General features: G+C 35.5%; 1 protein-coding gene and 1 long non-coding RNA gene across 2 annotated transcripts in view; both read left to right on the forward strand.

Annotated features, from left to right (window-relative positions):
- The window catches only part of cpne5b (copine 5b), a 203,387-nt gene that overhangs the window by 37,080 nt on the left and 147,772 nt on the right, over positions 1 to 18,535 (forward strand). Inside the window, exons 2-3 of the mRNA XM_039663352.2 lie at positions 14,419 to 14,459; positions 15,843 to 15,889. Coding sequence (XP_039519286.1) covers positions 14,419 to 14,459; positions 15,843 to 15,889 — 88 coding nt within the window. The remainder of the gene's footprint in view (positions 1 to 14,418; positions 14,460 to 15,842; positions 15,890 to 18,535) is intronic.
- Positions 1,120 to 4,914, forward strand: LOC148969663 (uncharacterized). The gene is made up of 5 exons (XR_016148620.1): positions 1,120 to 1,556; positions 2,733 to 2,802; positions 2,917 to 3,097; positions 3,443 to 3,609; positions 3,787 to 4,914. It is a non-coding gene; the product is annotated as an uncharacterized LOC148969663 (long non-coding RNA).

Below are 18,535 nucleotides of genomic sequence, written 5' to 3' on the forward strand. Positions count from 1 at the left end.
TTTCAACAAGCGTGACGGAGAAGATCGGGCTGATTATTTGCTCTTTGATATGCAGAGGACAATACTTAAAGTTAATTACATTTTGGGCCTTTGAAAAGTGGATGAGTGATTGAAATTAAACTCACCAAGCAAAGAGTGCACTTTACGAACATAATCATCCACACCTGCTTCATGCCTTTTTCCAGTGGGCTCTCAACGTTTCACACATTGTTCAATTCTCTTTGAAATCTCTTCATATCTCTTTCAAATTTGTTGAAATTGGAGATGTCGACATGTTTTCATGTAAACACTGGATTAAAGCTGCAGTCTGTAGCTTTTTTGGGGGTTAAAAATGATCCAAAATGAATATTTGAGAAAATACATAACCAGCCAGTGTTCAAAGCGGTAAGCTTGTGATAATGTTTTTAACTCCAGTGGTACTGATGGATTCTCATGGGAGATTCAAGCATGTCTTTGCGTCATTACGTCACATCTGTACACACACACATCTGTCCAATTAATTAAATTAGGGATGCACCGATAGGAAAATTTCAGCCAATACCGATAACCGATAACCGATAATTCTTTATATTTGAAAGCCGATTACCGATATATCGGCCGATAAATTTAAATCCAAATTTTTATCTAATTTTGAGAGCCTGATTACAAAAACAAAAGTCTCACAATTAAATCCATGTCCCAAGTGCACGATTATAATGATGTTCTCATTATAGTTTTGAATTGCCGATATGACAGATTTTCATTTTTTTAAAGAGATTTCAATAATATTTCAAGAAAATCAAAAACATAAACAGTGCTACACAAGTGTCTCAGCTGAAGGGAATAATACATTATTTATCAGCTTTAATATATCGGCCACATTTTCTTACCAGGCCGATAACGATAACACTAAAAATGAACATATATCAGCCGATACTGATATGCTGGCCGATATATCGTGCATTCCTACATTAAATAAATTGTTACATTTAATTATATGGCTCGAAATCTGCAGATTGGTCATTAAATGTAACAAATTATGTAAAAATGTATCATCTTTTGTTGGAAAATTAAACAGATTTACTAGATTTAGCAAAAGAACTGAGTGATCAAACTACATTTTATAAAAATCACCTACACTGTAAGCAATTGCTGTATATTTACAGCCAATTTTCAACATTAAGTTACTGTTTTCATGTTAAACAGTTCAGTACTGTAGTTTGCAATGCATTGTGGGCTGCATAATTTGGAGCAACAGGACAGAGGCCCTAAACAGTATGCTAATGTTTTAAATTACAGGAGACTACAGTATTTTTTAGAAACTGCGTGACATGGGGAATTTGTAGCACGGTCAGAAGTTTGTTACAACATTGAGGCTACTAATTTTGTTTTGGTGAATTTTCTTTATAAAATACATAAATAATTTGCCATCAACTCCTGGAGGGACTTCAGGAACCATCATTTGGATAGGATTTTTTCCAGAAGAGGACGCACAATTTAGATGACGTGGATGCAACACATCATCGAATGTTCTTCATCAACAACATCCATCGGGTCTTGCATCTACAAATTAAACGGTAATTAAAATCTTATTCATATTGCCAATGTTTAATATCAAACTGATGCTGATAGGGAGTTGAACATGTAATTTGTCAGCGAGGGTTAGATTTGAATGTCAAAAACAATTGTACTTTTTGGTGGTTTTGTGTTTCATTTTGGTAACATTAGCCGAAAGTTTGCATCCGATCGAGGAACGCAACGCTTGTTATCTGGTAAGAGAGGCAATCGGCAGATGGAGGGAGTAGGAGGCAGCAGGAAAATATCATTAGAATACTGGAATAATTAGCATTGATGCCCGGCGATTAAGGATTTATTTTAACCGAACCGGAACATCGTCTTTGAAATGGTTTCGGTGAGTTCTATTTTGTTTGTGTCGACTTTTAATGCAGTGTGTTTTACAAACGGTTCGGTTGAAGCCTCGGTTGAACACTTGAATCCTCAAGGCTTTGCATTTTTCTGTTAAAACGGAATATTGGTGTGAAAAAAAAAATGCCTTTCTGGAATGAATGCGTTTTGTTTATTTATCTGTCGCGCGCGTTTTACACAGCCTACTTCGCCAAACCGTTTTGCATCAATGGCTTTTATTTCACAATCTAAACATTGTAACTCGGTTAAGATTAAACATTTCTCCGTGAAGACTGATAAAGGTTCACTAAAAAGCAGTCAGCCGTAATCAAGACTAATGTTAATCGAGCAGTAACAATATGTTCCCCTGTCAGATTTGTTGCCATAACTGTGCCACAATAGTGCCCTACTATGACACTGTTGAACGTTTTAAAAGCAAATTATCAAATCAATACAGCAGAAACAGAAATATATATATATTTATTCCAAATATTCTTCTTCCTTTTCAAAAGCTAGTGCCTACATTATCCACAATGCAACTCGAACACTGAGTGACATCACTTGAGGCAAGTTATCAGATTATGTGCAGTTTCCTTTGGAACCACAAAAGGGTTCATACTACTTTTTAGACATTTACAGTAGAACTCCCTCAGACCTGTAAAATTAAAATTGTTACCCTTTAAATTTTGAATACCACATCTATTTAGCAGTTTGACTGTAGGCACTTCAGAAGCCTATCTCATTTGCCTATAGGTTATTTTCACCTAGTGTTTACTAATTATTGACCTTTTCATAATTTTTCTTAAAAAATCTTAATATGGTAAACATAATGTATTTGTTCCCTAAAGATGTCTGCCACTGCAGCTGACGTTGAGACAACTCTCAGTCTTCCTGCAAGTCCTCGCCTGATACTGCCTGGTATGCATTTCATTTAGATTTATTGATAGACACATTATCATTGTGGTCAATCATCTTGAGTTTACAAATGTACATATAAGGTAACATGCATTCTCATGTTGCTATGACTTGAAGTTTCAGGTGCAACAGGGCAAGTCACAATTAAAGGTTGGATGATCACCTTTGAGGGCCGTGTAATCTGTGAGGGCATAACACCAACATTCGCAACGGGACTTGCTGCTGTGTTTGCAATCTACTATATATTCAACCCTCAATATCAGGATGAGGCAGCTTGTACTCTGGAATTCATTCAGAGGTAAAACCCCTTCATTCCTTGTCATTATTATTTGGATATATACAATTAAATGAATGTGTTTGTATTGTTTGCATAAAATGGTATTAGTACTGTACGTTTCACGCCACAACACGCATGCTCTCACACACACCCACACACACACACACACACACACACACACACACACACACAAAGGGTATTTTGTTGTGCTATGTGCTTTATCATAATTCCATTTGATGTCACTCCTATATGTCATTCAAGTCCACTCTATTTGTGCAATGAAGAAAGACAAAATATTTCATTGAATGTACACAAAACAGTATGTTGTTGCAACCCCACTCTGATCTTAGACTACTTTGATTTCAGGCGCTTCATTGGTATAAATCCAGAGAGAGGGACAAAGGCCAAAAGGGGCAAGGTTGTCTCTAAGAAGAAAGGTGTGATCGTCCAGAAGAAGTCTTCTGCAGTCAATACACATGTCACCATGCTACTGAAGAATCTTCTTGATTTTGATTGGAACTTCATATAGATCGGTGAGCTCTTTCATCCCACTCTCTTTGTTTTGACAGTCTGGCATTGCCACATTAAGCCACAAGAGAACTGGTATTATGACTTTATAAACATTAGCTTGGAGTGTATATGAACTGTACATTCATGATTGTATAGTTTATGTATTATTATGATAATGATTGTTTGTTGTTGTTTGACAGTGGCAACACTGGAGCAATGCTGCAGAGAGGATCAGCAGCTACCAAAGTGATGGTCATCTCTCCTGGATCCACAAGTACTAAGATGTATAAACAAGCCTACCTCACAGGACTATTTGAAGAGGTAACCTGCAAGTCTAGCTTACAGTGGCACAGGTGCCTACCTACAGTTTACAGTTTCATCCCTAAATGTTTTTATGTATGCATTTGATGCATATTGTCAAAATGTTCTATTGTACTATAATAGTTTCAAAATGGCCTTAATCTACAATTTCAAAATGTCCTTAAGATTGTTTTAGAAATGTTGCAATATTCTGCATATGTTCAAAATGTTATACTGTTTACAGACAGCAGATAAGACATTGCAGATTACATATGTAAATCTTTTAAGTTGACTTTTGAGGAAAATTGAATTTAACTCACAGTACTATTTTAAGAGGGAAAAAATGTGTCAAAGATGCTTTCATGATGAATGGTTTTACTAATGTAATCAAAAAGGTCTTAAAGGAACACTCCACTTTTTTTTGGAAATAGGCTCATTTTCCAACTCCCCCAGAATTAAAAAGTTGAGTTCTACCATTTTTGAATCCATCGATCTCTGGGTCTGGCGGTTGCACTTTTAGTTTAATTTAGCATAGATAATTTAATCTGATTAGACCGTTAGCATCTCTCTCTCAAAAAAAAAAAAAACAAACTCTTCTGTAATTACATCGTGTACTAAGACCGACAGAAAATGAAAAGTTTAGATTTTCTAGGCTGACATGGCTAGGAACAATACTCTCTTTCCTGCGTAATAATCAAGGGGCTTTGCTGGCATACCATAGGTGCAGCAGGCGCAATGATATTACTGTCACGTTGGCAGCTGGGGACAATTTTCAGGTGCTGCGTAATATCATTGCGCCAACTGAACCCATGGTGCGGCAGCAAAGCACCTTGATTATTATGCTGGAAAGAGTTTATAGTTCATAGCCATATCGCCCTAGAGAATTCATAGAATTCTCAGTGCACAATGTAACTACAGAAAAGTCACTTTTTAAATTTGTTGAAACTCTTTGGACATTTTTTTTAATAGAGAGATGCTAACAGTCTAATCAGATTCAATGATCTATGCTAAGCTATGCAAAAAGTGCAACCGCCAGACCCAGAGATAGACTGAATGGATTAGAAAATGGTAAAACTCAACTGTTTAACTCTGGGGGAGTTGGAAAATGAGCCTGTTTCCAAAAAAAGTGGAGTGTTCCTTTAATGTTCCATAGTCTTTAAGTTTATTCCAATAGTCTAAAGCAGACAGTAGGCTGTTTCTGTTGCTACTAGACATCTCAGGTGTCGTCCAACAGGGTTTATTTTATTTTTTTTCCCATTTTTTGTATTCATGTTAATATTGACATTGCTCTTTGAAATAAAGGTATTTGATTTTGATGTTTGTATTGCTTATTTTGCATAATATTCACAATAATGCATATCTTAAGAATCTGTCTATAGAGAATAATGAAGTTCATGGCAATCAATATTGAATAAATAAATACATTTAGTTATTGTATTATCTATTGTGCCTGTATACAGTAACTGTTTAGAAGTTAAAGTAATAACCTAAACAATATTATTGTAAGTTCCAAATAATCACAGAAATGTGCAGCATTTTTTTTTTACTGTATTAGAAATCATTTAACAGTGTGACTACTGAAATATACTGTATTTCTGGTTTACAGACTACTACTGTAAAATATCTGTATACTGCTGGCATCTTTGCTGCCAGCTCTTTACTGTAAATTATAGAAATACAGAAACATACAGTTTTTCTGGTTTACAGACTACTACCGTAAAGTCATTTTACATATGAATACCGTAAAAAAAACGGTATACTGCTGGCGTCTCTGCTGCCAGCTCTTTACTGTTATTTTACAGCACAATTTTTTACAGTGTATAATATAGTGTATATTACGAGTCGAATTGGGCGACTACAGTGACTCATCTCATTGAACTGTGTATCTATTGGCAAAATGATGAGAAAAAAGGATTAGTCAAGAATAAAAAATTGTTGAATATATTTAAATCATGAATGTCAGAATCACAATGGGTCTCATTCATGAAACGAGTAAATATGAGAGTGATTTGCACGTTACAAGAGACCTTCCCGAAAACTCTTCTCCTGATTCACAAATACTTCGTAAACGTCAGATGTGATAGTGAAATGTGTGTGTGTTAATGAATTCCACCAGTTGTAAATGGGATGCGCGTGCACGTTCATTCTCAATTATACCATAAATCCCGCCAATTATATCCGACTGACATCTATATATAGGCATATAATGACATGAATGCGAATGAAAAAGAAAGATTTCTCGGATGCAGAAATTGAAGTTTTTTTATCAGAAGTTCATTTAAAACGCCAATTTTATTTTCAAGTGTACAAAGTGGCCTATCAAGTCCTTAAAAAAAGTTAATGGAGTTTTATCTGTGAATTGAACAGTCCCAGAAGTGAGAGAAAATGGTTCGACATTAAGCTTGACCGCAAAAAACGAATAAGTTCACTTCAGAAAAATCGTATTCAAACTGGAGAAGGACCGCCATCGATCACCAGATCTGCTATTACTGGCTCTCATAATAAAAGTAAAAAGAAAAACCGTATGCAATTACTATATAAAATATTTGCTGTTTAAATATGTACCCGATTAAGGTGAATTAAAATGCAGCCTTATTAATGAGCAAAATGTTCGGATGTTAAGCGCACCATTTACGCGTGGCTGGGAGCAGGTGTAGATTTCTTGCGTACCAACTAACGTTTGGAAAATACGAACATTTTAATGAAACGCCAGAACCAAAAATTGTACAAAAATGTAAAAATTTGCAAAAATTTACAAAAAATTAAAAATTTGTTCTGCTCGGGTTTCATGAATGAGACCCAATGTGTATTTCATGCGGAAAAAATGCCAGTCAAAACCAACACATTGAACGATGTCGGAAGTTTTTTCATTAATTAGCGTTTATGCTCTTGTGTTATATTATGTATTACGTATGTTATGGTCTCTGACAGACAGCATGTTTAAAAGCTGCTCCGGTAGTTTGAGTTCTCTAGGAAATTCGTGAACTCTTCTTCTCGTAAATACTATTGTATATTGTGCACGTTTTTCTTTGACAGACATCAATGTCGAGCTTGTAAGGTAATAATCATTTATTTCTCTGCTGGCAAGTATTGTAAGTACTATGTTAAGTCAACCCGGTCTCATCCCAAGACGTCATATAACTGACGTTTTGGGACGTCTTTTGACCATACGTCAATATTCGCCTTTTTAGGGCCCCCTTAAACGTCGGTAGATGAGGTTATGGGATCCTAACTCTACCCCAGACCTAAACCTAACCCGTTACCTAACTGACGTTAAAGGTAAAGCGTCAGTTGTATGACGGCCCGGGATCGCCATCTACCGACGTTTAAGGGGGCCCTAAAAAGGCGGATATTGACGTATGGTCAAAATGCGTCCCAAAACGTCAGTTATATGACTTTTTGGGATGAGACTGTGTTAGTTAAGTAACTATGTTAAATTTTTGGGTTATTATTAAATTTGCTGGAGACTTTAAAAATGTTTTTTTTTTTTGTAGTTTATTATGCTTATTCATGTTGGGCTTTTAAAAATGTTACAGTCAGCTGTCGCAAATTCATTGTTCAATCAAGTTCATTCTTTTCACTGTAAAAAAATATTGATGGTTTAACTTAAAAAAGTAAGTAACCTGGTTGCCTTAATTTTAAGTTCATTGAACTGGAAAAAGTGAGTTAATACAATGAAGGGGAATGATTTAATCATCAGAAACTCAAAATTATATGTTATCTGAAATAAATAAATTATTTAAGTTGATTTGACAAAAGAAAAATGTTGTGATATCTACACTGTAAAAAAATATTGTTGGTTTAACTTTAAGTTGATTGAACTGGAAAAAGTGAGTTAATACAATGAAGGAGATTAATTTAATCATCAGAAACTCAAAATAATAAGTTATCTCAACTAAATAAATTATTATAAAGTTGATTTGTCAAAAGAAAATATGTTGTGATAACAAATCTTGAAAATATTTTTAAACAAGTGGTTTTGATGAACAAAGTTCTTATTACAAAAATCTTTTATTTAAACACAAAAATGCAGATCCTGTAAATAATGGTGAAAAATATATTTTTTATAACCATTGTACCAATATAGGATATAATATATAATATAATATCCTGAGGACCCCCGTGAAAACGAGATGATATATCTATATACTATATCATATGATATATCTCATGGGGCTGATCCTCTGATAAATGTTCATAAATAAATAAATAATAGTTGAATTTATTTTGTTATAAAGCACATTTCTACTGCCACAAGTGCAGCCTAGAGCGCTGTACAAGAAAAACAAACTACTACCCCAGAAGATTTAGACTCTGCTATAAGTTTTTAATACAAAAAAATGCATTTCTAATAATTTGCATATATTTTTCTGCTCCGCTCAACTTTTTTGCATTGCCGACGGTTGCTGTCGCTCATCTAGCCTCGAATCATCAACTCTCGTTGAAAATGAAAGACTTCTGGTAGCTTTGTCGCAGCAAATCGCTGTGTATTCTGTGTTAATGGCAATGCCATGAGCATTTCATATTTTCATGTTAAATATTCCGAGCATAAACAGGGATGAGTGTTATGGATGATGATGAGTTCAGAATAAATTTAGTAATGCAGATCTCTAAATGTTTTGTAAACCCTTATCTGTCATCTGTGTTTATTCTGCATGCGAGGGAAGTAATAACGTTGCTGGCATTTGGCCTCTGAGCAACCTTTCATGAAAGAGCAGGGCAGATTCATTTCCATATTGAAAACACAGAGTGAAGGAAAAGAGGAAAACGAGTTTGGCCTTTCCTGAAGGATATTGCTATGTTAAAGTTGTAGGTAAGATTAGGTTTGGGGTTTTGGGTCTGTGTAAATTAAATGCTTGTTTTCAGGTTGCGCACAAGAAGCAACACAGGATGGATACTAGACCAAATGGCATTTTTACAAACACACACACACATATACATGCCCGCACACACGCATACTTCACGATATACGGTTAAAAAAACGCCTCAAGTTACTGGTTGTTTTCTGAGAATGGGAACTAGACACTGACGCTATGGGGAACGCCATCTTACTTGAAGGGCCGTGCAGACACTCTTACAGTTGTGCCCATCACAGTTTAGTGAAGGCGTTGCATTTTCCGGGAAAACTGAAGTTGTGTGTTCAGTGTTGGTCACAGCACCTTCACTGGAAATAAAAATATTTTCATGATTAGTAATCACAACATTTTTTTCTTTTGTCAAATCAACTTAAATAATTTATTTAGTTCAGATAACATATAATTTTGAGTTTCTGATAGGGATGCACCGATATGACAATTTTGGCCATACCGATAACCGATAATTCTTTGTATTTGAAAGCCGATAACCGATATATTGGCTGATAAATCTAAATCCACGTTTTTAGACAATTTTTGAGAGCCTGATTATCAAAAAAGTCTCCTCTTTAAAAGCCAAGATACAAACACAATTATGATGTTCTTATTTTAATGTTGTGTAGCCGATATGACAGACTTGCGCTGCACATTTTTCCACTTTTACTGGATTTTACGTTTTAAAGTGATTTCAATCGTATTTCAAGCAATTTAAAAGCATCATGTTGAACAGTGCGCATCTAAAGTGCCTCAGCTGAAGGAAATAATACATTATTTATCGGCTTTTAGATGTCGGCTAAATGTTCTTGTTGGGCCGATAACAATAACATTAAAAATGATCATATATCGGCCGATACCGATAATGTGGCCGATATATCGTGCATCCCTAGTTTCTGATGATTAAATCATTCTCCTTCATTGTATTAACTCTTCATTGTATCTTTAAGGCAACCCAGGTTACTTACGTTTTTAAGTTAAACCAACAATATTTTTTTACAGTGTTTTAGTTGCTGTTTTTGATCCGCAAATTATTATTCATTTACAAATTAAGCGCTGATTGTCACAGTATTTTTTAGGTGAATTTCTGTTTTCTGGATTTTTTTTTACTGTAAATTTAATGGGATATTTTTTTACATATTTCTTTTTATGCAAGTATCAACGATGTAATATCAAGTGCAGAGCACACATTTACAGGATAAATGTGAAAAAATATGTGCACAACCAAAGACCTTATTCATGTATGTTTGCTTCGTGTTAATATTTTATTGTGTCTGAATTTATATTATTTTATTGGGTATTGGAATTTTTTAATGGTCAAAAAGAATTATGAGTGGTATTTTTTACCATCAAATTAATTTACAATTACATTTGCTGTGACCTAAAATACACCCAAAGATAATATTCTTATTTTCATTTTTTTTATTACAGTTGTTTTAACCATTTGCATTTAACTTTTTATCTATATTTTGAAATTATGTTTTAAATTTAATCAGAAAATGTTATCATCAAAACACTTCATAGATGAAAGTGACAATTATTTCAACAACAAATGAGTGTCCATAAATGAAGCATACTAAATTACTGAGAGCACAAGCCACATTTTTTTCTTCTGTCAGTCCCTGTAATCCTGATGTCTCGGGCCAACATGTTAATTATCATCTGCGGTGGGTATAAGCATGGTTGATTTAGGTAGATGAAAGGATTATGAGCAGAGATTTTCCTGTAGATGAGGTGAAGCAGAAACATGTAGGGCGAGGGCCTTTCCACACGGATGCCGAGAGAATCTGTAATCACAGCTGCTTTGTTAGTGATACCAAAACCACATATTTCCCTCTGATCATCTATTCTGCCTGAGTCCATCCTGAGTGTGTGTGTGGGGGGTATGTGTGTGTAATCCTCATAATAGAAATGCCATCTCTGATTTAGAAGTTGAGATGTGATGACCGTTGTGCCGCTGGGAGTGAGGCAGAGCCATCGTCCTCATAGCTCATAACTAGAGCTATGGAATTAATATCTGTGTTCAGAGAAGAGATTTTGAAATGTTTTTGAGCTCTTATGATCACAGACACTGCATTTATTTGAACAAAAATACAGTAAAAACAGTAATAAGTATTATTACATTATATAATAACTGTTTTCTATTTTAATACTGTAAAATGTAATTTATTCTTGTGATGCAAAGCTGAATTTTCAGCATCATTCAAACAGAAATCATACTGATATTTGTTGCTCAAGAAACATTTGGTTGTATTATTATTACAGTATAAATGTTGAAAACTGTTGTGCTACTTGGAAACCATGGTACACTACCATTCAAAAGTTAGATTAAAAAAAATAAGAAATTAATACTTTTATTAATAATTTATTTATTTTATTTTATTTTTTTAATTATTTTATTTATTTTTTTATTTTTTTATTTTTTTATTCAGAAGGAAAAAAAAGTCACACAAAAAATATGATGCTGCAAAAACAGTTGATAATAATAATGAGAACTATTATTAAATCTTTTTACAATATATGAGTCTCGGGTGTCCCCAGAATGGGTCTGTGATGTTTCAGCTCAAATTACACAACAGATCATTTATTAGGCCTGTGTCATGCCGGGTGGAATTTGATTTTGATTTGATTTATTATGGATTAGTCAGACAACAATAATCCAAAGCATAACATGATAAAGTGTAAACACTTATTTCCAACATGGTCCTTGGTGTTAAAAAACAAAACAAAAAATAATACAAACATGAAACTATACAAGACAAAAACAAAAACAACATTCTAAGATCATAAGACACAAAGATAAACAGGCTACTCTAATTAAAAAAGATTGGCTACTCTGTTCCATAAATAAGCCTTAACTTGATAACTAAAAGCCCCTCTAGTTTTTACATTTTTGAGGGAAAGCAATAAATCATTCCACAATTTTATTCCTGTATAAAAAAAAGAACTTCTAGTTGCGGTAACACTTTAGAATACGGTTCCTTCGTTAATGAATAACTACACAAGAACTAATGAGTAACACAATATTAACAATCTAGTAACTATTATTAACTAACAAGAAACTGTGATTAACGAACTAGTAAGTAATAGCGCACAGACGAAAGTGGTAGTTCACTATTAAGAAATCAATAACTACTATTTTTTTTAATATTTCCCAGAGAACTATACTGAAAAATTTTATTAATAATCTAGTAACTACTATTAACTAAAAGAAACTCTTTTTAACGAATTAGTAAGTAATAGCTCACAGATGAAAGTGTTACTAGATACTTCTGTGGGAATTACTAATTATTTGGATCCGTATTATAAAGTGAAGATCATTGGAACTAACTAGTAATGACTCAAGTGTTACTACATGATCTAGTCATGATTTGTGCAAACGTTTGAGATTTTTGGTGAACTTTAGTATACTTTTAGAAAATGTCTTTAGTACCTCTTGAGTAATTACTAGTTAGTTCCAATGATCTTCACTTTATAATACGGATCCAAATAATTAGTAATTCCCACAGAAGTATCTAGTAACACTTTCATCTGTGCGCTATTACTTACTAATTCGTTAATAAGAGTTTCTTTTAGTTAATAGTAGTTACTAGATTGTTAATAAACTTTTTCAGTAGTTCTCTGGGAAATATTAAAAAAAATAGTAGTTTTTGATTTCTTAATAGTGAACTACCACTTTCGTCTGTGCGCTATTACTTACTAGTTTGTTAATCAGAGTTTCTTGTTAGTTAATAATAATTACTAGATTGTTATTATTGTGTTACTCATTAGTTCTTGTGTAGTTATTCATTAACGAAGGAACCGTATTCTAAAGTGTTACCCTAGCTGCATGATTGACACTGGGCACTATACAGGACCGTACACTGGCTCTAGTGTTATAGTTATGATGTGAATTGACCATTTTTACATGGGAATTTAAATATTTAGGCGCAGAGCCATTAATGACTTTGTACATGAGATTCAGCTTTAACTGCTCCACTCTGATATGAACTGGTAGCAGACCTACCCTTTTAGCAAGCAAAATCTGTCAATATGATGACACTAGGGTGATGCTTCAGAAAAGACCAATAAGAATTGGCGAGTGTAATTTGCATGCCACTCCCGCGAATATACGCGTATAACAGAAGGTGGCTTGCATCCACTCATTCTGAGCCTGTGATTCTCTCTTCATTCATCTTTACCTAAGCTTTGTTGGATTCCTACGGTGCATTTCAACGGCTGTCTCTGACTCAACTGGGCCCCGCCAACATGTGTTTGTGCAGATTGAGTCTGACGCTAAGATGGCTGCTGTGCTTGCCCGTGCTGCCGCAAACATCAGGCTTGTTGAGTGGATTCCTCCTGCCCTGAGCAATCGCGGTTAGATGATTGGTTTCTGGTCTTGGATCACCTCACTTAGCCTCACTCATTTTTAGCACCCACAGTTCATTTTTATCCTGGAGGTGCATAAAGTCGTGGTAGGTGTAGGGGTGTGACGGTATTATAGTTAAACCGACGGTTATAGTTAAACACCGTCATTAGAACTCTATAACCGTGCTATTAAAATATTTTTTGCAAAAAAGTTTTATCATAGAGAATGTTTAAATACTAATATCAGCTTACGAGGGAAACGGAGGCGGAGTTAGTGGTGCTTCGGAGGCTGAGTGCTGGGGATGATTCGGGTGAGGTCCACCTTTACTGATCAGCTCAGTTTGACACGCTCAGTTTATAAGCCTTGTTTATACTCGCCGCGTCCGCACGAGCGCGGCAAAAATGGCGCGTTGGGTCAAGACCCCATTTCGCTTGGCTGTATGAACAGCTTTTTTTTTAATGCCGCGTGCGGCGCCGCATCCGAGGATGAACGACTTCAAGTCGAATCTGCCCGAGCATGTACATCTCACCGCAACGGTTGCGCGTCTAAATTGCAAAGTTTTTTTGTCAAGGTTTTGATTACTTTAATTATTTACATTAAAGTAAATACTGGGTTATTGGCTGCAAACCAAATGTACATATGAAGATTTGCCATTGATCATGTGATTTTTGGGTGGCATGTCCTCGTTATTATTTTATAAAACCATTATAAACGTTCATTTTAAAAGTAAATAATGGATTGCATTTTTTTGTAATCAGGTTTTAAGTTTTTAAAATACATTTGCAAACATTTTATTTGCATTCTTGGTTAGTAAACTTGGCTATTGGATTGTTGGACAACAGTGTTATTTTAGTATTATTTATACTCTATTGTAGTTTGTTATTTTGGATTAATTTTAATATTTTTAGTTTTCATTTGAATTTTTGTTTAATTTTTTATTTTTTATAAAAGCTTGAACATTTATTGAAAAACAAAAGGAAAATGCAGTGAAGCATTTGCAAACATTTTTAATCGTTTAGCTCACATGTTGAAAGTGAAGCTGTTTTTTAGCAGCACCGCTAGTGTAGCTCGATTGACAAATGATGTTACTTATTAAAAACTTATGTTACTTGAACGTGAAAATGCCATGGTTTCTTTTAAGGGAGCCTACAGTCAACACTTTGGGTGTCATTTAGAAACGTTATCGTGGTATCTGCTTTTGTGGAATTCCAATAATACAGTTTAATGAAAGTGTCAGAAGGCCTCTTCAGTAAAGCTTCAAATGTCAGTATGTCACTGATAGCATTTAATCAAGCTGTCAGAATTATACTGATCTTGTTTTTTTTCTTTCTCTGCAGGAATCTTTTAGACAGAGACACGTTCTCCAAATCTGATCCATGTGAGTACAGCCAATGAAAGATTGTCTTTTCCTTTTATACTCTTTCTGCATTAATTAGCGACCCCCACTCGTTTTCTCCGTGGTCTCTTGTCTTTCGCTTCTCGTCAAACACCAGCGTGATTCTGATGAGTTCTCATCTGCAAAGCTCTGCGTGTAGCCGATTATCCTGAATGAAACATGAACTCAAATGAAGAATAGCGCCAAGTTATCAGGGACAATGCACAAAATACATTAATCTTACGAAGAGATGTTTTGTGCCAGAGTTAGCCGAAGTTATAAAACATTACATTACAAAACAACTATCAATAGTAATAATAGTTCACCCAAAATTTTTAAAATTTTAAAGTGCCCGTTTATTCTTTTTTTTTTATTACCCTTCATGCAGTGTGTAATATAGCTCTTTTAGAGAAGAGTAGACCAAATCACAGGCCATCTGACCAATCAGAGAAGAGTAGACCAATCACAACAGACTGGGCCATCTGACCAATCAGAGCAGAGTAGACCAATCACAACAGACTGGGTCATCTGACCAATCAGAGCAGAGTAGACCAATCACAACAGACTGGGCCATCTGACCAATCAGAGCAGAGTAGACCAATCACAACAGACTGGGCCATCTGACCAATCAGAGCAGACTAGACCAATCACAACAGACTGGGTCATCTGACCAATCAGAGCAGAGTAGACCAATCACAACAGACTGGGCCATCTGACCAATCAGAGCAGAGTAGACCAGACTGGGCTGACCAATCAGAGCAGAGTAAACCAATCACAACAGACTGGGCCATCTGACCAATCAGAGAAGAGTAGACAAAATCACAACAGACTGGGCCTTCTGACCTATCAGAGTAGAGTAGACCAATCAGAGCAGACTGGGCCATCTGACCAATCAGAGCATCACCATAAAAGTGTCATAAAGATACACATTATTCATTTTGCCAATGGTATTTTATAAAAATAGAAATTAATTGAAAAGGTAATTAATTAAATATTTCCACATTTATTGTTTTTCAATTATTATTGAAATGATTAAGCATTTGGAAACACAATTCCATTTCTGCTTTCCTAATTGCATTACAGAAGCAGACTCATTAAATTCCTTCCAAGGAACAATTAAGGAAGCAGCTACAGTACCTTTCTTTTAGATTCTTGTTCTTGTTTCTCCCCCCACTCCGCTTCAAACAATTGATTGATTGATGTTGTTAAAAATCAAATTCTTATTGTCTTTCTTATATGACACTATATTGCTCGAAATAAAAAAATTTAAAAAATCATTCATTCATGTCTGAAATTTTCACTTGAGAATGTCATAATTTTATTGTTTAATTTTTGTATGTAAGTGAACGTTGGCACTAATTTTTGCTATTTTTGTCCCTTTTACAGTGTGTGTGTTGTACACTCAGGGTGTGGAGACCAAGCAGTGGAGAGAGGTACGTACACACACACACCTTGACTGTTCCCAGCTTGCATTGTTTCATCTGTGGTGTTGTTGTCCAATCAGGCGTGTCGATTCTCCCTGCAGCAGCATGCGGTCACGCGTCTGTCTGCTCTTCCTCTTCTGTGCACCATCAAAACACCTCCTCTGTCTTATCAAGCACAAGCAACACCCAGTTCGGCGCCCGTACAACAGCGCTCAGTTCTGTCTCACCCGGCTGCACAGAGCAAGGGTCGTTTCTCCCACAGTGTTATAATAGTGATGAGTTTCCGTACTTTCAGATTCGAGGTAATGAATCAGAGGAAGACTGTCCTGCTGGGTGCTGCTGTTCTGAACAGTGTTTTCCCCACTAGCTTAGTGATAAGAGCTGGTACTCTGTCATTTGGTCATTTTACCCTCGAAATATCTTTAAAAGTATGATAGATATTATCTTTAATAGCATTAAAGATTTAAATAAGTAAGTGGTGCCACTGTTATCTTAGGCCAGAATCGCAACATGGATAAACCTGTGCGGCTTAAAGGAGTTCACTTTAAAAAAAAACTTTTGCTGATGATTTACTCGCCCCCATGTCATCCAAGATGTCCACGTCTTTCTTTCTTCAGTCGAAAAGAAATTAAGGTTTTTGATGAAAACATTCCAGGATTTTTCTCCATATAATGGATTTCAATGGGAACCAAACGGTTCAAGGTCCAAATGACAGTTTCAGTGCAAACTGTTCAAGGGGCTTTAAACGACACCAGACGATGAATAAAGGTCTTATCAAGCGAAACGAGCGGCCATTTAAAAAAAAAAAAATAATTTAAGTTTTATAAGCTCAAATGGTCGCTTTACTCTGTTCTGTGATTTTGATGAACTCATTCATCAAAATTAACAAATTTTTTTGTGTCATTTGGTTCATTCAATGAACAAAATGAACGAGTTGACTCAGGAAAAGATTTGTGAACTAGTGAATTTAGTTCAAAATTGTGAAGTATGAACTATGAACTGAAACCATCCGAGTCCTACTCAACCCCCTCCAAACGGGATTCGAACCCGGTTTACTTGCACAGCAACTACTAGCTGGCCTTTGTTACACTAGTTCATTTTAAAATTTGTGAACTTTCCCAACACTGCAGACCAAATATAGTAAAGAAATACATTTTGACATTTGCCTCACATCACCAACTCCATATAAGTATATGACTTTTCCATAGGCGTCATTTACGGGGGGGACATGTCCCCACCACTTTTTGCCAGGGTCGATTTTGTCCCCACCACTTGAAACATCTCGCGGCACAGATGTAACAATACAAATAAAACATCTCCAGTTAACAGCATTCGTTTCTTTTGTTTGTTAAATAACAGGTGATCTAGCACTGAAATTTGTTGTCTTCTCTCGGAAATGCGCTTCAATCCATTGTGGAGATTCGTTCCGGTGAAATCACAAATCAAAATGCACACAAACGTGTCCCTGTTTCTCTGGGTTCTAAACCGCTCTCGTATATTTTTTTACCCCTCGTCAAAACATATACAACCACTGATAAACATTATATCAATTCTACCACTTATCAGTCCCTCCAGGAAAATGCGATTATGCGATCGCTGAATTCAATGCAAAATCAGCCAAAGTCCGCATATTTATGCGGGGGCCGCATTTTTTCAAATACGCCGCACTTTCGCCGCATAAATTGCCGATTTCCGTGCAAAATATGCGGGGTTTGCATAATTTCATAATCCTCGCATTTTCGTTGCAAAAAAAAAAGTCACATGTATCTTAACAGAAAGTTGAAAAATGTTGCGTTTGCTTCACACAAGAGCAGCCATTTCCCCCTGTTTCCATGGGAACGTTATGAAGTGACGCAATTACGCGATGCCAGACAGACTCACGGAGGCGATTGACATCTCACAAATCGAACTCGTATAACTGTCTGTCGAACGTTCTACTGTCACATCGTTACTTAATAAACAACGTAAGATAAAAGTAGTAGCATCAAACAGAAATTACCCGCACACATGGGGTGTTTGAGGTGCACATATAACACTGCAGAGAGTTCAACAGGGAGCGCGCAGCTCTTAAAGGGGCCACACCTTATTTACACTCGTTACAGTCTGAAATAAAACAAGATGAGAAATTAAATATTCCCAGCACTTTCTATGATGTAGTATGCTTGCTTATCAAAGGAAGTAATAAGAAATGACTCTTATATTAACAGGATGTTGGGGGAATCACTTTTTTCTCTTTTTCATCAAACCGCAATTTTTGCAAGTTCCCTCAATTTTTGCAAATTCCAGCAATTTCATCGCATTAAATTGCATAAATATCCCACATATTCCATCGCATTTATAAAGAAAACTGGCCGCATAATCGATCAATTTTTGCCCGCAACAATCACAAAAAAATACTCTGCGTTTTTCTGGAAGGACTGAATACTATTATGGTAAATGTTAAATATAAATCGCAAATTTTTTCACAAATTTTTGGAAATTACCTCCACAAAATCAGTCACTTTGATCGCAAAAATCACAAAAAAAATCGTGAAATCCTGGAGGGACTGACTTATAAACATTATTGGTTTTGATGAGGGAAAGAAAAAAAATATTCGAGTGCGGATTAGAACCTCCAACCTCCCGAGTCTCGACACGCTAGGCAAAAAATGTACC

Source organism: Pimephales promelas, chromosome 21 (genome assembly GCF_988280905.1).
Source record: "Pimephales promelas chromosome 21, fPimPro1.hap1.1, whole genome shotgun sequence".
Taxonomy (NCBI): Eukaryota; Metazoa; Chordata; class Actinopteri; order Cypriniformes; family Leuciscidae; genus Pimephales; species Pimephales promelas.